The 22,601-nt window shown below is 62.7% G+C and overlaps 1 protein-coding gene across 3 annotated transcripts in view; it reads left to right on the top strand.

Moving 5' to 3' along the window:
* Nucleotides 1-22,601, top strand: part of SKI (SKI proto-oncogene) — a 66,474-nt gene that overhangs the window by 37,857 nt on the left and 6,016 nt on the right. For all 3 annotated transcript variants that reach the window (XM_047724338.1, XM_047724339.1, XM_047724340.1), the window contains exon 2: nt 22,384-22,506. In XM_047724338.1, coding sequence (XP_047580294.1) covers nt 22,384-22,506 — 123 coding nt within the window. The remainder of the gene's footprint in view (nt 1-22,383; nt 22,507-22,601) is intronic.

Below are 22,601 nucleotides of genomic sequence, written 5' to 3'. Positions count from 1 at the left end.
GGGGTTCCATGTGCCTCCCTGTTGAGCTTCCTAGAGGTGGTTCCCTGGCATCTCTGGGACTGGGCGCCCTGCCCCCAGCACTAGGACTCCTCCCTCCGCTTTCTCCGAAGGTCACCTGCTGTAGTCAGAGATCCTCTGAAGGAAGGAGGCTGTGCAGGTGGCCTGGACCCAGAGGGAGGGTGGAAGCCTGGAGGCCACCTGCTTCTGCTGCCTAGGCCAGGGATGTGTCTTGGGGTGAGCAGCATGGGAGCGGGCGGCCTGGGTGGGCTCTGCCCCAGAGGGGTGCTGTGGTCTCCTGCGTGGGACGTCTTGAGCAGGGCTGCCTGAGGCCAGGAGGCGGAAGCTTTGGGGAAGGGCGGCGCTCTCCCAGGGGTCTTGGATTCCTGGTGGCTGGCTCCGCAGGTTTTGTGCAGAAAGGATGAAGACCTCTTCCCGTAGCTTCTTATCTAGCATGTTCACGACCTTGACCTTTGAGGATTTTCTTTTTTTGTGTGAAATTTGGGGGGGGGGTGCTGGGGCCCATCTGCCCTGGTGTGTTTGTAATGGGCATGGGTGAGTGCTGGTGCCTTCTGTCCTTTGCTTCCTGGGTAAGCAGTGGCGTGAGGGTCACGGAAACGCAGTGAGACTCCATCGGCAGAGGGCGGAGGGGCAAGCCTGAGGGCCCGGCAGGGCGCTGCGCTTGTCTCCCTCCAGTGAGTGAAGTCTAGAGACGAGAGCTCTGACAGATGGACGCTGCTAGTGTCCTTGCCCACGCACTGTCCCCGTTACTACTTCCTGCTGCTTCTTGCCTCGTGGCCCAGAGCGGCTGCCCCAGCCAAGTCTTCACGCTCAGCACACCAGTAGAGGCCAGGGCTCCCGCTCTCCAGACAGGGTGGTGTCTTGGGGCCGCACCTTGTTGCAGAGATTGGCGGTGCGGCCCTCCCGGCTGGGCAGCAGCAAGCCATGTGCTGGTCTGGCCACGCCGGCTCAGGTGCAGTTGTGCTGCGTCCCGGCTGGGAGACTGTGAGGTTCAGCGGCTGACTCGAGGCTCTGGGGCCGGACCGTGGCCTTTATAGGGGCCGTTCGTGAATCCGAGGACTTCTAACCCTTGCTTGAAGAGCAGTCCCGGTGGAGAAGCCCTGTGTGGTCCCTCACCAGGACAAAAATGTGTCCCTTCACATACGTCTCGTGCTTCATCCTCGGAGCAGTGGCTTTTCCTTCCCGCTCCAGAGAGCAATGTGCTGGGCTCTGTGGGCTCCAGGCAAATGGGGAAGGGGCTGAGCAGAAGGCAGGGATCCTGGGGAGGGGGCGTGCAAGGTTGGAGGCAGGAGATAAGCCGTCGGCCACCGTGGGGCTGTAGTTGAGTAGTTCATGATGCGCACTTGGCATCCCAGCACACCCACGAGTCCGGCGGGATGGCCCCCAGCCACGTTCCTCTTCTGCACCTGCTGACAGGGCACAGGTGCACCCCAGAGTGGGCATCTGTGGAGCTCGGCGGTGGCCTTGGGCGGGGGACCCCAATCAGTCTCAGCCAGACGAAGGCAGATTTCCTGGAACAGCTGGGTGCATCCAGCTGTTCCGGGGAGGAGCCATCCAGGCCTCTCCAGGGATTGGGCGCCCACTGGAGTGGCTCCCGAGGTCCATGGACCAGGAGGCGGTCACCACTGTCACTGCCATTGCCTTGACCCCCAGGAAACTCAGGCTACCCCATGGCTGAGCCCCTGCCCCCAGGGACTGAGGTGCCCTGAGACACCCAGGGGCTCGTGACAGCGTTTGGGGACGGCGTCTTCGACAAGGCGTCCTGTGGCCTTGGTGGCAGGAGGGAGAAGGCAGTCGGCTGGGGCCGCGGCCGCCTTATCCTGGGGTCTGCTTGTGCTTGGGGCGCCCCGTCTGGCCTGGCCTCCTGCCTTCACTGCAGACGTTTCTTGAGCAGCTGCCACGGGCCTAGTGTCTCGGAGCCCCAGGACCACCCTCAGGGCCGCTACCTAGCCTAACGGGGAGCTGAGATGCTGAGGGAGGCTGGCAGTGCCCCCTGGACCCTTGCCACCTTTGTTGTGCCATGACTGTGGGGGGGGGACTTAGTGGCCAGTGACTGGACAGTCACCTGAACCCCTGCCCGCCTGGCTGTCTGTGTCCTAGAGGGTCATCTACCTCAAGACCAGGCACCCATTTCAACCATTGTCCTGACTCCTGCCCACCTGCCCGTTCAGTCTTCCTCTGGCATCTTTATGGGGAGTGTGGGCCTGGTGGACACTCCAGCAGGAGAGAAACTGGTTTGGAGAGCAGACCCTGCCCCCCCGCCCCCCATCTGCCCCATCAGCCTTAAGCACTTTCTCTGGGCACTCTGTCTTCTGTCCCCCTGATTTATAGTCCTGTGTGCCTGGGGGGCACGCCTGGCCCCCTCCCTGTTCTTGCGGCCTTCTCCTCTCTGGGCTTGCCAAGAATGTTGGGAAATTGGGGGGGCACAGGAAATGCCTCCTTCTCTCTGAGGACAGCTCCAGCTGCTAGTGGAGGGAGCTGGGGGAGGGGCACGGGCCAGTGGAAAGTTGTCGCTCCGCCAAGGCAAACCCACAGTCCCAGCCCGGCAGACAGAAGGGCTCTTTCTCCCTAATTCTGGTCCATTGTGAGTGTCCTGGGAGGGAAACTGAGGGCCTGCACGTCCTGCTGTCCTTGCTTCCCTGCAGCCATCGTGAGAGAAGCTGTTTCAAGTGGGGTCTTTTAAGAAGCAGATGAAGTGGGGACCCCAGCCCACTCCCTCGCCATCTGTGTTCTCCGTCCCTGAGGAGACGTGTCCAGAGTCGTGACTCCACTTCCTGCCCCACAGTCCCTTCCCAGGGAAGTCACCCTTCATGGCACCGGAAGAGGGGCCTGGGCATCCCCATGTCGTAGGAGCCTGGCTTCCTGTCCTCCGTGTCCCCTCGGGTTCTGCCCTTCTGAACAACTCCCATGGTCTTGGTTGTGTGGCCTTTGTTGGTGGCCTGTAGAAAGAGCTCGCCCTGGAAGTGCGCAGGGACACTGTCCTACCTGAGCCCTCGTGCAGACGCCTTCAGATGAACTTGGTGAGAGGACGCGCTGTGGTGTGAATGTTCAAGAGCAAAACAGGAGGCCCTGATCCATCTCACTGGAACTCGGTCTCAGAGGAAGTGGGCCTGGGTGGGACTGGGGCGGGTCCCCCTCCCTGTGGTGCCCTTGGCCTCAGTGAGCAGAGCAGGCCGCAGACTTGGTGCTGGGGTCAGCCTTGGCTGTCTGTGGTAGCTGCGGCCTTCTGAAACCACGGGAGCCCGTTTCCCGACTTGAACACTGTCCCCCGCCCTCTGCCCTTCACTCTGAGGTCTTTGGAGGTGTTTGGGTCGCCCTCCTCCTCCGCCGATGAGAGGCCGCAGGATGGCTCGGCTCCCGGCCCTTCTCTCTGGCTGGGCTGCTGCCCTGCCCAGTTGTTTCTGGGGAGACCCCACCCTTCCCTACATGGTTGCTGGCTTCCTGGGTGAGGGGGCCACCACCCGGCTAGGGCTGGCCGGTGGGGCGGTGGGTGGTCAGGCTCCAGGCCTGGTCCCTCAGGGCAGGGATGTCACCAGGATGTAGGCCTGGCTGCTCGGCGAGAGCCTTGGCGCCCCGAGCCCAGGCCAGTGTCCTCCCTTGTGGGGCGGGCGTGGGGAGCCTGTCCGGGGACTCTGAGGCAGGCCCTGGGGCCTTGGCGCATGGGCCGGTTTGCCTGTTCTGAAGAATTCTGAAGTTCATGGCGGTGTCGTGGCTCTGGCTAGACGGCGGGCCCGTCTGGAGTTGGTGGTCTGCGGGATGCTGCTGTGTTCCCTCTGCTGGCGCTCCCAAGACAGCAGAGCCTGTGACACCCCGTTGTTCAGGTGACAAAGCCGGTGTGGTCTGAACGGTCCCCTGGGGCCCCTGGCCAAGGCCTCTGTGACGCACACCGCCCTGGCTCTCCTCCGGGTCCCTCTGGGCCAGAGCCCACCTGAGCCTGTCGGGACCCACACAGCCACCTCCCAACCGGGAGCAGCTTGTCCCCTGCCTGGTGCCCGGCTCCCACCACCTGGCGGTGACTGCACCTCTGGACAGGAGGAGGCTGGATCCCCTCGGAGACCTGGGTCCCAGCTTGCTGGCGTGTGCGAGGGACACGTGCGTTCCGCAGAGTGTGCTGTTTGTTTCCCAGCGAGAATCCGCATTGTTCGTGGGCCGTTCTGGTGTCTCTGGCCTCCTGCGCGGTCCGAGCCCCGAGCCGTGGTGCCGCCCACTGGGCTCCCCCAGGCCCCGATCAGCGCGCTCCTCTCTGCTGCTGTGTGGGCCGCTTTCAGCCGGGCGCCTGGGCCTTACCAGCGGCGACTCTGGGTCCTTGGCCACCTCCCTGCCACAGCCCGGAAGTGGAGGCGGCCCTGTGGCCCGGCAGCGCCCCCCCCCCAGGCCTGTTGTGTTGGTTTCTATGGGGAGGAAAACAAGACGGGGCGGGGGGGGGGGGGGGGGGGCAGGCGCTGAGGAAGCAGAACGGAGCCAGCGGGCGTGTGGGCGGGGCCGGCCTCGCATTTCCACTTCCTGGCTGGGAGGTGAAAGTGCTCCGTCCCTCCAGCGGCCCTGAAGGCCGGGATCAGCTCCCAGGGGCGGTGCGCGCTCAGCCCGTCCTCCGCAGTCCGGCTGCCTTTGCCGCCTGCCCTGGGGGGACCAGCCGGGCGGGGAGACCTGCCCTGGGGTGGGGGAGACTTGAGGCAGCTGCAGGATGGAGGGCCCCCACCCGGGAACCCCTGTCCTGCTAGCGGGACTGTCCAGCCCGGTGGAAAGTCGCATGAGGTCTGGAGCCTTGGCGCGCCACATGCTGTGCAGGCAGGGGTCTGGCGTCCTTTCTGTGCGTCCCCTGAGGTCCTGCCTCCCTCCCAGCCTCTGCCTCCTCGCCAGGCTCTGGGTCATTTGCATGTGTGGGTGTAACAGCCACTGTGAAGGTAAGGGGCCCAAGGCTGTGTCACCCTGCTCACCGCCGCTCCAGGGCCCAGGCCCCCTCCCTGCCGGGGGCAGCCCCTTGGAGCACGCCCCGCAGGGAGGCAGGGTCTCCTTCAGAACCGACCTCTTGCTGCGGAGACTCTCCCCTTCCAGTCCCTTCAGCCTCAGGAGGTCTGGCAGGGGCGAGGTGGGCATGACCCTCCTCTGGGGCCTGTCGTCGTGACAGGGTCCCCTGGCTGGAGGGCGGGGTCGGTGCTCAGGGTATAGTGTGGAGGTGGCCAGTGTAGAGAGGGCAGTGGGAGGATGACGTACACGCTTTTCTTTACGAACACACCCCTAAATTAGGCCTTCCTGGTGATAAAAAGAATTAAGGAACTGTTTCACTTTTAGTTTGAATTAGGAGCACAGAAACCTTCCTTGATCTTGCTGATGTATAGTTTTATTTCTTTGTGGACCGACCAGAATATTCTTGACTCTTGGGCAGTGTGATGAGTGTGTTGAGCTCAGGCTCCCATTCAGAGATGGTGGGGGTGGTGTTCCGGAAGCACGGCCTTGCGGGGAGCCGAGCGGGGCCAGGTGGGTGGGTGTGGTCCCTGCTCCCTGGGCCCTGTGGCTTGGCTTGGCTGAGCCCTCTCTCCAGTGATCTCCGTCTTCTCTGACATCAGCTGGTTTTCCGTGCATTTGCAGGTGCCAACAAGTGGGCTTGAGACTCTTCCTTCGAAAGATTTTGTTCTCAGGTTAGAAAATGGCCTTCCAGGGTCCCCCCATCTGGTGTGAGGGGCCGTCCAGCTGCGAGGCTCTCGGCTAGGAGGTCTCTCGGGGGACATTCAGAGGTGCGGCGGGTCAGCTGGACTCTGCCCTCTGTGGGAAGCTTTTGCCCAGGTTCCTCCGGGACCACGTGTGGCCGTGGCTGAGGTCAAGGCATGTGCCGGGCCCTGGGTCTGTGATGCAGGAGGAAAGTGCGACAGCCACTGAAATGCAGACGTTTCTCTTTCTCGCAGTCCTTCAACTTGTCACGATGGTTTTTATTGCTATTTAATGGCATTTCAGTAAGAAAAAATAGAAAATTTAAGTTCCTGCCCCAGGTTGTCCTGTTCATGTCTGTATCGAGCAAACGCAGCAGCCTCTCGTTCGGATGCAGGGTCGCTGGAGTCACACAGTTTGCGTTTTGTGCCTGGAACATGCGTCTGTGTTTCCTCCTTACCCGGAACAGTGGAAACACAGCACAGAGCTGACTCGGCTGTTCCTCGGTCACTTCCTGCGACACGAGCCGACGCGAGCGCTCCGCGGGTCCCTTCCCGGGGCGGGGGAGCAGGCTGACAGAAGAGAACGGTGCCCCAGTCCCCGCACACGTTCAGCTGGGCAGAGCGCTCAGGTCGGGCCCTGGGCAGGGGAGCCTTGGCCTCCTGGGGTGGGGGCACCCGGCTGGCTCTGGGGCCTCACTCCCCCAGCTTTACCTTCCTCGAGTCTCTGGCTCCATGCGCGCCCCATAGTCATCCAGTGTCACTTAAAAATAACGTTTTCTCGAAGATGAGATTATCAAGAATTCTGGGACGGCGACGGCAGAGCATTGAGCCCGGCGCGCACACGGCACAGCCACGGAGCCAGCCTGGGGAGTATCTTCCTTTTAGATGAAAAAGTCAGTGAGCTGAGGCCCAGCTTGCGAGCGCCCAGAAGGCAGGGCTCCTCACACCCCCTTTCCCAGCCTCGGGGCTCAGATGGCCTACAGGGGTTTCTCAGCTTCTCGTGCGAGTCTTAGGCTCTGGGGGGCCTGGCACGCTTTCCCGTTCTGTGTGGAGACAGATTGCGTGTCCTCTCACGAATGGACGCCGCTTGGGGATATTTTTATTTTGATTTTGAAGACTGGAAAGTGTTGGTCCTTTGCAGGAAAAGTTCCCTGGCCCGGGAGGAAGGGGAATGTCCCAGCGTGGGCAGCCTGGGCTCCTTGCCCACAGGCCCTGCCTTGGGGTGAGATGCTGGGTCTGCTGCGCACGGCGGGCTTCAGGAGGGGCCTCTGGCCTGCGTGGGTGTGGGCTGCCAGCCTCCTCCTCGCGGGGCCAGCTGAGATGAGCGGAGATGCCTCACCCCTCTCTCCCGCTACCTTTCTGGAAACCTCCGTTCTTGGTGGTTCTGTAGGGTGGATTGCCTGAAGTGGAGGTCCGGTTGCGGGGAGCCCAAAGGCCACCGTTGCCCTCGTGCGTCTCCCAGGGTGCTCAGATCGGAAGGCATGGGGCTGGGCCCTGTGGGTCTTCCAGCTCCCCCCGCGGGGCCTTCCCCACCATCGCTGGGGCCAGTAGCGGCTCTTCTGTGCTTCGATGGGGTTGGGGGCACAGCAGGGCCCTCGGGACTCATGTGATAGCCAGCTGGGCTCTGGGACCCGAAGGGCTTGAGTTTGGAGCTCTTGGTCCTTCAGGTTCCCCCAGACTCCAGGCACCCTGTGCACCTGTGTCACACACACGTGGACGCCAGTGGCCCTGCCGTGCTGGGGTACCTCCGCCGCCTCCTCCAGGATGCCAGCCGCCAGGCTTCTCTTCCTCCTCCTCCTCCCCCTCCTGGGCCCCCACGCCAGCCCTCCCGCGGCGCTGTCATAGCTGAGCTGTTATGCATAATTCATCGGGGGCGCTGGGCCTTGCTTGGAGCCTTTGTGCGTGGGAAGAGGGGCTGAGCGGATGGGAGGCTTCTTTGCAAGGAGGCTTGGCAGGCTTGGGCTTGCTGGCTCTCTGGTCCCAGCTGCTCCTCCTTCAGGAATGGGTGATGGGGTGTGGCGGCACCCAGAGAGGTGTGTGGCTGGTGACACATGCCTTGTGTGGGGTCAGTGTCCCCGGGTGTCCCCAGTGCTCTGCCGCTTCTCGTGGTCCTGTCTGCCTGCTGGGTCCGTCCTCTGAGCCGAAACACCTCTGCTGTGCCCCTGGCCAAGGCTCCGGGACTGCACCGGCGTCCCAGACGTGGGGCTGGTGGCGGACTCTGAGTTTCAAGGAGTGGGAAGGCCTTTTACTGGAAGGCGGCCAGAGGCAGGAGGCCCAGATCCTGGAGGCCTGTGGGTGTGGCTCCCCGCTGGGCGGGCATCCGGGCTGGTTCTGGGAGGGGAGTGGGGAGGTCTCTCTTCCCAGGGCCACCAGTGACCCCGCCCCTGCCAGCCCCACTGGATTTGTGGTACGAAAGAAGTTTCTTTTGCTCAGTGAAAGACCTCCTAGGCCCCTGGGGTTGGGGCAGAGCTGACAGGACTCCCCTCATTTCAGACCATGTCACCCCACACCCCATATCGACTTCCAGAGTACCCCTCACCCGGTGCCTTTTCTCTGAGGCCTTCCACCTCTGACAGGCGACCGGTCACATGCATGCGCACACCCCACGTGCCCACAGGCGCGCGCACACGTGAGACCGCACGAGCTCCCGTCCTTGTCCTTATTCTGAGCACAAGGTCAGGGGATGGGAGCGTGGGGGAGGGACCTGGAGGTTTGAGGAGGGCAGCTGAGGGGCTTCCTGGGGTCCCCACCCTCAGCAGGGTGTATAGATTCCCGAAGGGCGGACGGTCACTGGGATATGCCGGCGGGCTCTGTCCATGTGGGAGGCGCTGGAGACCCTACAGAGGTGGGGAGGAGCCGGGCACCTCCTGAGGGCAGGCGCAGGAGGCGAGTGCAGGGGGGCGGGGGTCAGGGGCGGGAAGCAGTGGCCGCTGCCTGGCGCCTTGCTCTGGGTGCCGTGTGCCGTGTTTCTGCACGAGATGAGCGGAAACTCCAGGCTCTTGCTTGTGTGCCAGAGGGGGGCCTGGCCCAGGGCGACAGGTGTCGTGGTCGGCTGGGGCATCCGCGGGAACATTACCAGTCAGTTGCCGGCCATGCTGCCCGCGGCCCGCCCTCTGAAGAGCAGTGCCCCTTCCCGGACTGGGTCTGTTAGAGCCCTGAGTTGCCGGTTCTTTGTGTGGAGGCTTGTGAGGGAGGAGGGGTGGCCATCCTTTCAGAGGGGACTTTGTGGGGCGAGGGCCTGCTGTCCGGTCCTCGACCGGCCCGCTGTTCGGAGTGGAACCACAGTGGCCCTCGCTCTTGCGCAGCGGTGGCTCTGACACCGGTCGGGCGGAAGGCGCGGCTGTCGTCTCTGGCTGGGGCTGGAGGCGCGCCGTGACTGCCAGGCAACCAGGGAACCTTCTGCTCCCCACTTCTCCAGAACACAAGACTCCCACCAATTTTCCAAACAGCTTCATTGTCCTTGGAGTTCTGTTTCGTTGTTTTCGTGCTTTTCACAGTTACTTTCTGGTGACTGTCAAAGAAGGGGAGGATCCTGTTCCACCCCACCTTGTCCCTTTGGGGACTTCCCACACATTTCCTGATGCTAAAAGTGAGGTTTTGCAGGGGCACAGGACACCGTGGTATCCAGACGGCTGCTGGCGAGTCCATGGGACAGGGTCAGGGCGGACATCCAGTGTCTGCATCCAAACCCATTCTCAGTCTTGGGTCCAGTGGACACCTCTGATCGGGGCCCCAGACCCCCTGGCTCAGTGGAGGTGAGCCTCTCCCTCCCCTCGTGAGGGTGGTTGGGCCACAGGAGTCATGTTTGTGAGTCTGCAGAAGGGTGAGGGGTGGGTCACCCCAACCCTCTCCCTCCCAGCCTCTGCGTTTGAGAGGGCTTCTTTGTGTTTGGACAGACGGGCGGGTAGGTGACCTCCGCGCCCAGTGGTGCCTCCAGCTCCAGGGGCTTCTCCTTCTGGGAGCTCAAGCCCAAAGTGTCCTGCCACCATGGTGTGCAGGCCTGGGTTGGCCAAGGTCTTGGAGGTCCTGGGGGAAGGAAGGTGCTAACTGGAGCCGAGAGTGTCCGGGCCCTGGCTTGGGAGCACCGCTGGCTCTCATGAGCTCTGATACTTGGGCAAGGGGCCACAAGACCCAGCAGTCCCTGCCGGGCTGTCCTCAGAGGAGACTCGACTTACTCAACAGTGTGGAAGTAACTGAAAGAATGACCTACTTAATTTTTTTTTAAAGATTAAGGTGGGTTTTTAAAATTGCTATTTTCACTTCATTTTGGGGTTTGGAGTTGTCTTGCAAATTTAATCTGCTTCCTCTGAACCACAATAATCAGAAATAGGTTAATTTAAGCATAATATGAAACATGAATTATCCTGTGGAAAATATTAATGGGACTTATAAAAATAGCTGTGCGGTTTCTAGAGCTGTAAAATCTTCAGGAATGGTCCGTAATGCAGGTCTTGGGGCTGGTTTAGGGTGGCTTTGAGGCGGGGGTTTTGAGTTTACCTGTAGGAGACAGTTGGACTCCGTCACAAAGCACCTAGCATCCCCAGTTAGAGACACTGGGGACTGGAGTCCCTGCCCCTGCTGGAGCCGCACAGAGTCTCAGTCTGGGTGGGAAGGAGGACGCCATTTGTGCCTTCCTGCCGGGCCTCTCCCCGGACTCCCTGCCCTGGGAGCTGCCCCTGCCTGCCGTCCAGGGCCTAGCACGCTCACAGCTCGGGGAGGGGCCGGTGTTCAAGCCGCCTGGGCTCTGTGCTCACCCACGTGGTCCCGCATCCTTGTGCTCAGGGATGCGCAGACCCGGTCTGGGCCGGCAGGAAGGAAGCCCCTGCCGCCGTGTGGGGCCAACCTTCCAGGTGCTTTCAGGCCCCGGCTCCTGCTGCGGGCCCCACGTCAGTGGGGATTGGCTCCATGTGACAGTGAAGCTGAGGCTTTGTGGCCCGAGAAACAGGGCACACACTCGAATGTGTCAGTGCAAGTGACATGGCATGATGGTGTTGACCTTGAACCTGAAAGGTCAAGCTGCCATTCTGGTCTCTCCTCGGCCTCATCTCTGAACCTGAAGGCTTGCCTCTCACCAAATCCAGAAGGCTCTTGGCCACTGTCTCCCTGCTCTCTCCTTCTGGAATGCCTCCTCTCCTCTTTCACGTCTGTTCCCCTCTTTCATGTGTTCATCTCGTTTTCCTCCGCACTGCGCTTGAATAATTTCCTTGAGAACTACTTTTATTCTGGAAAGTTCTGCTTTTTTTTCCAATCTGCGTGATCTTTTTTGATGTCTTATTCTTTTCTCACATTTTTTTCTGTGTACGTTTACTCATTTTGAGCTAGGTCTGGTTTAGCATTTCTACCCGCTGCTCTGTCGATGAGGCCGTGCGGCCCGGCCCGCGGCCTGTGCGCAGGGCCTGGGGGATGGTGTGGTGCGGCCCCCAGACTCTGCTCCTGTCAGCTTCCACTTGGGGCTCGTGGAGGTCCATGGGGTCCCGTGGTTACAGGGTCCCTGTGTCCCAGGGGTGGGGCGCGGGGGTCCTTGACCCCTGGTGGTCATGGCGGGCCTCCCTGGGTCAGCGTGGCTGGCATGTCATGTGGCTTTCCTCAGCTTTGGTCTCGGGCCCTTGGGCTTTTCCTCCCGAGCTCAGCTTTCGTCGGGGGGTGTTGGACTGTCTCCTCTGATGTTGGGAGTGGTTGTGGAGGAGGATGCCTGGCGCTGGCACCGTGGGGTGAGAAGCAGACATGGCAGGTGTACCCCCCACCCCGACCTGTTCTTCAGGGATCAGGCCTGACCGCATCACAGGGTGGGCCGCTTTGAAGGCCTGATGACATTTCTGGAAAAAGTTTTCATCTCTGAATTTGTGGTCTTAGTTGTTTCCTGCCGACCCACTCGATGGAGTGAAATTATAACATGAACACTTGGACTGTGGGGCCCTCTCTTCGAGGGTCACAGGGAGATGCACCGCAGCACAGCTGCTGGCTCTTCCCTGCGTGCTCTGCAGAGTCCCAGACTTAAGCCTGCTGTCTTTGCTCTGGGGGATGAGACCCACGGGTTCACGCCCCCAGGCCATGGCAGTCTCCGTGAGGGTGATGTGACCAAAGGTCCTGGGTCGCCTGGAACCTGTGGGCAGCCTAAATGCTGGGTCCTGCCTGCCCCCGTTCTAAACCTACAGTGAGCTTCTAACTTGGACATACCACTTAGTGGTTGGATTCTGTTAGAATCTGCCAGACCGCGAGGAAGAACTGCTTAGTTGAGTCCCTGAGTTCGGAAATGGACGCATGTCTTCAGACCCCAGATGTGGTTTTCCTAGGGCATCTCCCCCAGCTGAAAGCACTCACTTGTGCTCAGACACAATGTTGCTGATTTGTGAGAACCTCTGCCACTTGCCTTTCCAAGGCCTCAGTCTGGGGGGCACAGGCTGGTCCTCCTGCTGGGCGGGGATTGCTTTGTCTTCTGAGTGGTTCATAAGAAGTGATGGGGACACCCCCCCAGGTCCCCCTAGGTGCCAGCCCCAGGGATCTGGGTCTCCGGGAAGCCAGGGTCAGGGACCGGACAAGGGAGTGTCAGAGCATGGGTATTGGTGGGGGCAGGGAGGGGCCCGGATGCTGACCTGACAGCTTGAGAGTTGGGATCTCAGGTCGGTGCAGGGGCACGTTGGCCCAGGCCCCACGTGGTATGTGGTGGTCTCCAGCAGCCCTGTGTGCCCCCGTCTGTGAGCTGGCGCCAGGTTGAAAGAGCCACTGCCCAGGACACTGGACCATTGGACTTCGGGAGGTGGGGACCAGGTGGGCCTCAGGAACCACACTGATGCCCCCCTGCCCTGAGCCCCTGGGTTTACATACGGCCACCCCCACTCCAGCCTTGGCCAGAGCCGCGTCGTCAGCCTAGAATAGCCCGGGCTGCCCAGCTGGGAACTGAGCCCTTGCGCAGAGCAGACATAGGATGCCTGTCCCTTGCCTGGCACGGAGCAGCTGCTGGGAGCCCATTCCCCGCTGTCTCCCCTGAGCCAGCTGCCCCTCACACTGTCCTCCCCTCCCGAGGGCTGCCTGCACTCCTGGTGGCTCAGTCCCCCACCCCGCGCTGCTGGTCAGTGTCTTGGCACCAGGTCCTGGCGCAGTGGGAGCAGGCTGGGGTCTGGGCCAGGTCGGGCCCCGCCCATTGTGGAGTCCTCGCCACCACTCACCCCGCAGCCTAGACCAGGGCATCCCGTGGTCCGGGATGGGGCCAGACCGGAACATTCCCTGACCTTTGACAGGGGCGCAGCGCTCCTTTCCTTACGGGTTTTGTGTGTGAAACCTGACGCCCCGAGGGAGCCCCGTGGTGTTCAGCGGCGCCAAAGGAACCCGTGAGCCCGCGCCGTCTGTGAGGGGCCGCCTGGTGGTGCAGGTACGGGCCTGGGTCCCTCTGGAGGCCCTGACGGCTTGCTTTCCTGATTTTATAACTTCGCTTTCAAATCACGATGGTACGATTGGCCTGTCTCTGTAACTGGAGAAACTGCAGAAAGTGGGTGTCTGCCCGTGATCACAGGTCCGTGCTTTGCGAAGTTTCCAGTGCTGCGCTATGACGGTGACTTGATCCTACAGTTGTGAGAGCTTCGTGATGGCCCCTGTGTTAGTGGAGGGGTGAGGCGGCCGGGAGGCGGTCCTGTCGCTGCTTGGCGATCAGTGTGGGGGCTGTTACCCTGTAAATACTTCCTAGAGGACGTACATGCGACCTGGCCAGTGTGTCCTAGCGCACGCATAGAGGACGTCGGTGTGCACTGAGGGGCCACTCGTCTTGTAGACAGACCGTGTCAGCTATGGCAGGGACAGCCAGTCCTGCAAAGGTGTTTCTTTTTATTTTCTTGGTAACACCTTGTTTTCTCTAGCTTACTTTACCGTGGGGGGATGATGTAAATGTGTGTCGATCGACTGCCTGTGGGATGGGTCAGGCCTGTGGTCAGCACCAGCTGTTAGTCAAGTTTTGGGGACCCCACGGAGGGGGCTGGTGCCCCTCAGCCCTGCGTTGCTCAGGGGTCAACTGTGCAGGTGTTTGGGTCCCTCTTCTCAGTCCTCCCAGGTCTTGACTGAGGAGCTGGCCCCTTCCCTGCCGGTGCTGGTTCCGGCCCCTCCCACGCACGGCTGAGGCCCTGCCCCGCCCCCCACGCCGCCGCCATCCCCGGTGGTTGTGTGATTCTTGTCGGATGCCCGCCATCCCGGTGGGTGCGAAGGGGTCTCTGGCTGCGGTTTTGAGGTGCGTTTCCCTGCTGCTGGGGGCGTGGCCTCTGGGGAGCTGCGGGCCCCTCGCGCCTCGTCGCAGCCGGGGTGTGTTGGCGTGCGCGACGCGGGTCCCCCAGCAGACGCTGCATCTGCACGTTGTTCCTCCCGGCCTGTGGTTGTCTCCCCACATTCGCGGTGGCCCCCTCTGAACCGCAGGAAGGCCTCGACTTGGACGAATTCCCACATCCCCCTCTATCGCTGGCTGCTCGTGTTGGCGCTTGGCCTTGGCGGCGGCCGGGGCGGCGGCGGCGGCCGTGGTTCGGCAGGAAGCCTGTGGGCAGTGGCAGCCCGGCCCTGCGGACACCGTGTTCGCGTTTGCTCGGCGCCGGCGAGCAGTCTTCGCCCCAGCAGGCCTGAGGGGGCCTCCCCACCCGAGTGCTGGTCCTCGCGGCGCCCGCGGGGCTGGGGCCGCCTCCCTTCACGCGGCCGCTCTCCGGCCCCGGGGGAAACAAGGCAGGGGTGGGAGCAGCGCTGGAGTAGGGGCTCGGGGAGGGGCCGGCCTGGCCACGGGATCTCCCACAACCCTCGGCCACGCTTGCCTGGGACTCCTGGCCCTCGGGAGGGTCTGCACAGGCCGCGGCCCTCCCCGTGGCCGTTCTTCCCATTTGAGGAACGCAGGTGTGCGTGCGTGATCCCACGCCTCCGGCGGCGCTGGGCTGTCCTGTTGGCCTCCTGGAGGAGGTCGCTAGTACACGCAGGGGCCAGTGACCTCACGCCCAGGCTTCAGCCTCTGCGGAACTCGTAGGTGCCGTCTCCTCACTCAGCCCTGCCACTTCACAGAAGTCCTTCCCCTGATGTCGCAACAGCTCTGGCTGTTTGATGAGACGCTCTCCCTGGCTCCTGGCGCAGAACCGTCTCGACTGCTGGGCTGACCGCGCCAACGAACACGGTTCGGTGCCAGGAGGGCCGGCGGACAGCGCGGTGCAGCCTCGGCAGGCTGGGGTAGTGGGGCTCTGCGGGAGAGCACGTACCCTCAGCTTGGTGTGAGCTCCCCGGGGTGGGGGGCCCTTGGCGTACCCAGGAGGTTGGGACGTGGCCCCTCAGGCTACTGTCTTAGAACTTGTGCCTGCTCTGTGGTCTTCAGTTGTGCAGAATGGGGGCCGCCATCCTGGAGGGGCTGGTGAGCCTCCCGGTACCCGACTGCCTTCCTGATGTGCGTCTGCCCCGGACACAGCCGTGCCACCCGCCGGGGCTCTGCAGCCAGCCCTGGCTTCACGCACACGCCGGGTCCTGCGGGGACCGACGCCCAGTGCCATCCTTACCCGGTTGCCGGCGCAGGGCAAGCGTGCTGTGCTCCGCGAGCTGAGTTGCTCTGGAGCAGGATGAGGTGCCCTCGTTGGGTGAGGCGTCGCCTTCACTCCTGGGCCGAGATGTGGCACCTCTGACGTGGCTGTGGCGATGGCCTGGGCAGAGGTGGGACGTGTGTTGGCCAGGGCAGCCACTTCGCCGGTGCTCTGTCATCGGACTCGCGCGGGGCCTCGTTACCAGGGAGGCTGTTCGGGGTCTGAGCAGTCGCCTGCGGGCCAGGCAGCCGCGTCTTGGGAATGGGTTTGTGCTCCTTTGGGTGTTCTCTGCGTCCACCCACAGAAGGGGGCCCTGTGTTTGCTGATACGTAAGAAAGCAAACGGGAGTCCCCCCCCGTGGCACTTGGCATGTGCCGAGGCCTCCAAGCTGCCCTTTCCACCATCTGGCTGCAGCCTCCTTGGTGTCTAGGCCTTGTTTCTGGGGACCCTCTGCCATCTCTGTGCAGAGCCCTGCCTGCCAGCACCATGGGCCCTGGAGGGTGCCCGCAGCCCCCCTGGCTGCCTGGGATGACCCTCCCTGTGGGTGTGTGGCCGGGAAGCTCCACCCCCAAGGCGGGGCCTCAGGGCCCAGGTTCAGATGCTGCTGCTCTGTCTGGGGCCTAGGTGGCCTCCCCGACCCAAACACACTGCTGGGAGCGTGACTGTGGCCTTCCAGGGCTCCGGGGGACCCCTCAGCCCTCCTCCCCTTAGGGTGACAGACCGGGGATCTCTCCAGCACCAACCAGCTGGTGTCTTGGACCAAGCCACGTGGCTGACCCAGATCTTGTAGGAGCTGCTCGAGTCTCCTGAGACCAGGAGCATGTGAAGGCGGCAGGCCTGGGCCTGGGGCTGAAGCTGCCCGCACTGCTCCAGGACAGCAGGACCCCTCGGGGGACACTGGGCGGCGGTGGAGGCTGGTGTGGGGCGGTATTTTGTTTGATTTGGGGTATACAAACTCTCTCTGTAAAGTTTGGCTCAGACCCCTGTGTCGGGGAGGTTCGAAGCGGGGACCATCAGCACCACACCGGCGGTGAGAGGGAAAGGGGCTTTGGTCTAGGACCTGTTATTTGGCGTCTAATTAGTAATTAATTAGTAACTAGGCATTAACAGCTGGGTTGGCGAGCACAGTGTGGAGAGCCCAGGCTGAGGGAGGCCCAGACGCTGGGCCCTGCCCAGAGGGACTGTCCCTGCCTTGGGAGCCCCCAGTGGACAAGGTGGTGGGGTCTGCTCCCACTCTCCTGGGTGGCCTTTCTGTGGCTTCCCTTCATGGGCCTGTGAGGGACTGGGGCTGAGGCCACAGCAAGGAGGGGCCCTGCTGCCAAGCTCTCGGCCCCTCGAGCACCGAGTGGTCCGCCTGCGGTCAGTGGTCAGTGGAGACCTATAGAACAGTCTCAGCCTGTCGTGGGGTCACCCCTGGCCACGCCTGCTGAGTTGCGAACGACATACCGTCTGGGTGTGGTCCAGAGCCCGGCATGGTTACGGGATCTGCTAAGTCCATCCCCACCGTGACGTCTGAAAGGGGCGTGTGTGCTCCTAAGCCCTGGGGAGCCTCTCCTGGGTCTGGGCATTGGTCCTTTGTCCTCCTGGGACCCTTGGCAGAGGTCTGGCCTCCAGTGAGCTGGGGTTCCTGGGATTCTGCTCTTTGTCCCACCTGTGACCTCCAAATTCTCTTTGCTGATCCCCAAGGAATTGACCAGAATTCAGCCCCAGGCTACCTGTACGTTGGGCAGGAGAGGGCCTCGAGTGCTTCCTGCTGATGCTCTCTGCCCTGGCATTCGGCTGAGGCCTGTGACTGTTGTCATCAGCTTGTGCCGGGGTGGCCTGGGGGCCCACCCAGACTGGGGCCGTTGCTGCTTGAGCTCACCACCCAGGAGACCCCGAAGACCACCCAGGAGGCCTTCTCGCCACAGGGGCTCTTCCTGACCCTCACCTGGGCCTGCTGTTGCGGGAGGAGGCGGATCGCCATCCAGTGCCTCCCTGGTTCCCAGCCCCGGCCCAGCTGCTGCGGGCTCTGGGACCCGGGAGTCTTTTCTTCTGGCAGGATACCCCCCCCCGCCCCCGGCTTTGCCAGCTGTGGGTGGGGATCTGAAGCTCTGGGCGCACGGACGTCCACACGGTGGCTGGCCATAGTGAGGAGGCTGGTCTTCTGCCCAGGTCTGCACTCCCCTGTCAGCGCCCAGGCGTCTGCTGGGCAGACACACTCTCCCGCTCCTTCGGCCTCGGTGCTCAGTGCTGTTGGATCAGAGGAACTTGGGTGGCGGTGGATGTCAGCCCCGCCATGTGGCACCTGGGGCAGCATGTGTCCTTGGCCTTGGTCCACGGGGCCAGAGTGGGTGGAGCACCTTAGTGTAGTAGGAAAACAAAACCAACGCAGTTCCCATCTGCTCCGGGCCGGGCGGGGGGTGGGAGGGGGGGTTGTACGTGCACTCCCGGGTGCCTGTGGCCTTTGTGGCTGAGAGCGACCCACACAGCTGAGCTCTGAGTGTGCCCTGGCCTGGCAACACATGCCAGCGGTGTCCAGACAGGGCATGGCGAGAGAAGGACCCGCTGGGGGCGTCTCAGAGAAGGCGGAGGGAGCCGGAGGCATGCTGAGGCTGCTGGCCTGCCCTCCACAGACGTGTTTGCTGTTGGACACTGGCTCCCTGTGGGCACACCAGGGCCGCGGGTCTGATTCTCAGCGTCTGTGGCCCTGGTGCTCATCACAGGCAGAGTCTTTGGACCGTCACAATCAGATCCTCAGCCGAAGGCCCCATATCCCCCAAGTGCACATAGATAAAGTTTGGGGTCCGTGGACCTGGGTGGAGAAGGTGACTTGATTCTGACCGACATAGAGGGACGTCTTTCTCCTGCGGGTCAGCAGCTCAGGGCCCGTACCGCCCGCATGAGCTCGGTTCTGGTGCCGCGGCCCTGGTAGCGCTGGCTCTGTGCGCATGCGGGGCCTGGCACGTCTGTTCACGTGCAGTGCGCACTGGCCTGGCCTTGCTCTCTCGACCTGGGCTCTGTGGGTGCGGTCTGTCCTTGTGGTTGGCTGTCCCTACCCCAGGCCGTCTGGGTGCGTGGCACGTGGCTGTGCCCAGCCGGCCTCTGGCTATCCTGGCAGTTGGGTGGGAGCTGGCCCTCTTCACCGCCGGTGTCACCGCAGAATCGGTACCGGAGCCAAGGGTCGTGTCTGCTGTGGCAGCCAGAGCTCTGCACGGACAGCGGCTGTGCTCTCGGACTTCAGGCCAGTGCCGGCAGCATCTGGAACGTCTTTTCTCCCTCCTCTCTGTCCCCCACGCACACTTCTTTCTCTTTGAAGATGTCCGGGTGGTGCACAGGAAGGGGGGCAGGGCAGGCCCTGGGGACCGATCCTGGGTTCACCCCAGGCCAGTCTTGGGAGGCAGGTGGTAATGAGCTCATTCCCTGAGAACACGTGGGGTACTGGCAGTGGCCTCTCTCGCAGGAGTCTTGCATCTAGGGGCTCCCAGATGCCAGGTCAGGGCCCACACCCAGGCCTGCAGCCCTGCTGCTGGAACATGGGGGAGTGTGGGGGAAGGGGCTCAGAAATCCAAGGGCCGCTGGTCTCGGAGTCCGGAGCCCTCCTTCTGCCCTGCCCTGCTTCTGGGCCTTGGCAGAGGCTGTCCTTCTGTGCATTTGGGGCTCAGGCATGGAATGAAATATGGCCTTTGTGAGCATGAGGCCCCAGGGCTGATGCTAGAAGCTCCCCCAGCTCCTGGTGGCCGCTGACCTTGTCGTCCGCCCGGCCTCTCCCTGCGCTGCCCCAGCACCGCCCTGCTTCCCTCTCCTCTGTGCCTGCTGGAGCCTCTGACAGGATGGACCCCACAGCCCGGCCCGACAGAAGGGTCACATAGTCAAGTCACTCTGAGGTCATGCCCCCAAATCCTCGTAAACCTACAGAGGACCCTGGACAGAGTGTGCAGAACCCCATCGCGGGGCGTCCTCTCTGTGAGGTGCACATAGCTGCTGGAGGGTCCGGGTGCCTGCCTGCGTGCTCTCCAGACAGCTTTTTTTTTTTTTTTTCCCTTTTAAAAACAGCATTTGTTTTTAAAAATTGTGGTGAAACATAGACAAGGTAACACGTAGCATCTTAAACGCTGCAGGGTGCGCTGCGGCAGCGCCGGCCCGGTCCAGTCCCTGCAGCCTTGCTTCCATCCGCCTGTTGAGTTTTTTTCATCTTGTCAAACCGAAACTCTGCACCCATTAAACAACAACTTCCCTTTCCCACCTCCCTTCAGCTCCTGGTAACCACAGTTTTTGTTTTGTTTTGTTGCGTTGTGTTTTTTAATTTAAATTCAGTGATTTAACATACACGGTTCTTGGTTTCAGAGGCAAAGGTCGGTGATGCATCAGCCCGAGGGGCACGCAGGGCTCATCCCGGCCTCCCGGCTGCCCATCCCCCAGCAGCCCCGCCCCGCCCTCCCGTAGCCCTGTTTTCCCGAAAGTTAAGAGTCTCTCAGTGAAGAGTCCCCACTGCCGTTGTCCTCCCTCTCTGCTCTCATCTGGTTTCTTAGATTCCGGTGTGGGTGAGGTCAGAGGGTCATTGTCTTTCTCTGACTGACGTCACTGAGTGCAACACGGCTGGTTCCATGCACGGGGTTGTAAGTGGCAGGATTTCATTCTTTTTCACAGCCGAGCGGTATTCCCCTGCGTGCAGACCCCGTCTTCCCTGTCTGTTCACGTGTGTGTGGGCGCCTGGGTGCCTCGCACAGCAGGGCAACGGGGACGTCGAGCCGTCCGCGCCCAGCTGAGCGGCTGCTCCGTGGTAGGCCCGGGGTCCTGGCGGCTGCGTGTGTGCTGCGTGGGGCAGTGCTCTGCCCGGAGTCCTGTGGGCGGGCGTCCGCGGGCAGTGCCGTGGCCGGCTGCGGTAGCCCGTCCACGCTCTGCAGGACCCTCGGCAGGCTCAGCCCGAGGCTCGGGGGAGTGGGCTTGCCGTGGCCCTGGTCTCGGTGCCCCAGCTGAGTCCTGGGCCCAGAAGCCTGCTCCCTCCGTGAGGGTTGTGGGCCCCCGTGATCCGGCTTGGAGACCTTGAGAAGGGTCAGGAACCAGAAGTGACTGTCCTTACCTGCTCACTGACCTCTTGTGGAATGGGGATGCCGTGGGCTGTTGTGGGGGCTCACGTGGGCCCTGCTAGGGACGGCGGCCTTCCAGGCCTGGAGAAGCACAGGCTGCTGGGGCTCTAGGTCGCTCTCGGGAGAGGGAGCAGCAGCCCTCCCTCAGGGCCAGTGTCCATGTCCTGGCGAGGCTCCCTTCTGGCCCCTTCCTGCTACTCTCTCATGTTCATGGAAGGTCCTGCTCTTGGGGTTTTTCCTGCCTGAAGACACGTCCCCGTCTTAGGGTTGACAAGCTTGGGGGTGGGTGGGGCGGGGGAGGCTCAGGCCCTTTTTCCAGAGCTCCCGGGCTCAGTTTGTTGCTCGGTGCTGGCAGGCCAGGCCCCTGAGTAGGAGTCCACCCCCCCCCAGCCTGCCTCACTCCTCCTGCAGACAGATGGGGCTGTGGCCTGTGGGTGCGGGGCAGGGGGTGGCCCTATAGCCTGAGTCGTATGCACCCCCCAGGAGTCTCCCTGAGGCTTCTAGAACCTGCGGGCGCCGGTGCCAAGCCTGTGGCTTTTCTCTCGGTGAGAACTGGGCTTGCTTCCTCTCCTCCCTGCTTCCTATCTGCTCAGACAGGAAGCTCCGCCCGTCGCCCGCCCCGGCCACCCGCTCGCAGGCGGCAGGCGGTGTCCAGGCCGCACGTCACCGCCGCTCTTCCCCTAAAAAGCACCAACAAACGGGTCTTTATTTCCCGAACGATTGTTTCGTGTCTGAGCAGACCGTCCACAGTCGTCTGTGGGCTCCACTCGGGAGCACCTCCCCAGAGCGCGGCGTGGGCCTCGGGCAGCTGCTTCTCTGTGAGGACAAAGGCCAGTGCGTCCCTGCACAGGGTCCGAGGTCCTAGTATTTACTCCCTGGGACCCAAGGCTGCCTGTGTCCCCGGAGTCGTCCTCGCCATGCATGTTTGTCCCCTGAGCAGGGCTGTCAGGTGGTGGGGGCCCCGCGCACATGCGTGCATACGGACGTGTGAGGGGCTTGGTTTGGCCCTCTGCCCAGGGTCCCGCCAGTCCTGTGTCCCTGGTATTTGGTGACGATGGCCCTGGTAAGCAGGGTATCTCCATGGACCACTTGCCTCCCTGCCCTCTTCCCCCTCCCGGGAAGCCCATGTCCCCCCAAGGGGCCAGGTTTATGACACAGGACCTTCTCTAAGTGTTCTGGAGGTGGGAGGAGCCCTTCTCCCTCCCCCCATCAGTGGTCTCCCCTCCAAGGCTCCCTGACTGCCAGCAGAGCGCCCCCCAGTTCTGCTCTCTCCTCCTGAGTTTAGATCTGGGAGAGCGACAGCGCATTGTCGTGTTGGCCCCTGGCCCTAGGCGGGTGCAGGCTGCGTGTGGCCCCGGCGCAGCTGCCCTGGGCGTGGGGCACTGTCCATCTTCCACAGACGGCTCCGTTTTTTCAGGCAGAGGCCCTGTCCTCCTTGGGATCCTGCGCCATCAGGATGGGGGCGTTTGTCATCCTGACACCTGTGCTGGAAGCCACTCTGACCACAGCATCCGGCAGACACACAACCTGGGGCCCCTGGGAGACTGGAGGCACCTTTGCGAGGCGCGAGGAGAAAAGGAGTGTGGCCTCGGTCCTGAAGCCGCGGGCACGTGGTGGAGGGTTGTCACACCTTTCTCCTGGGGTCTTGCCAGACGGCCGCTCTGGCTGACAGCAAGTTGTCTGTTCTGCTTGGTGGAACCCAGAACTCTGGGGCCATGGGTGACCCCCCCACAATGGAGGGCCCCACACTTGGCCAGTGAGCCTGCCCACCGGGCTCCCCCTCCCCATCCAGGCAGGACGCAGCAAGAGGCCAGAGTCTGAGGCTCCCGTCAGCTCTGTGGGCACCAAGTCGGCCGTGCGCAGACAAGGCTGTGGCGGGGAGGGGAGCACTGTCCCCTCGAGGTCCTGCCCTGAGCTCTGCCTGGGCGCCCTCCCCTGAGCCTTCTGTAGCTGTGGGGTGAGGTCCCAGTGTGGCAGCCGCACAGGGCATGCAGGGATGCGACTTGTCCCTTGCTGGGGTCCGGGTCTGCACGTCACTGTTCACGCCTTGTGCACGGTCGAGTCTGCTGGCTGGGAGACCCTGCCCAGAGCTAGAGGCACCAACAACTTTCGTGTCTCTCACAGGTCTCCTCCGAGCCTCCAGCCTCCATCCGGAAGACAGATGATGCCTCTGCCCAACTCCCTACATCATCTGAGAAGGACAAACAGTCCGGCTGGCTGCGGACCCTGGCCAGCTCCTCCAGCAAGGTGGTGTGGGGCAGGGGATGGAGGGGGGAAGAGGGGTGCCACAGGGGTCCGCACCCTAGCCTCTGATGACCTCTGACGCCCGGTGCCTCTCTTCC

Source organism: Lutra lutra, chromosome 4 (genome assembly GCF_902655055.1).
Source record: "Lutra lutra chromosome 4, mLutLut1.2, whole genome shotgun sequence".
Lineage (NCBI taxonomy): Eukaryota > Metazoa > Chordata > Mammalia > Carnivora > Mustelidae > Lutra > Lutra lutra.
The sequence above is the reverse complement of the archived record's forward strand: the minus strand, read 5'-3'. Positions and strand labels throughout refer to the sequence as shown.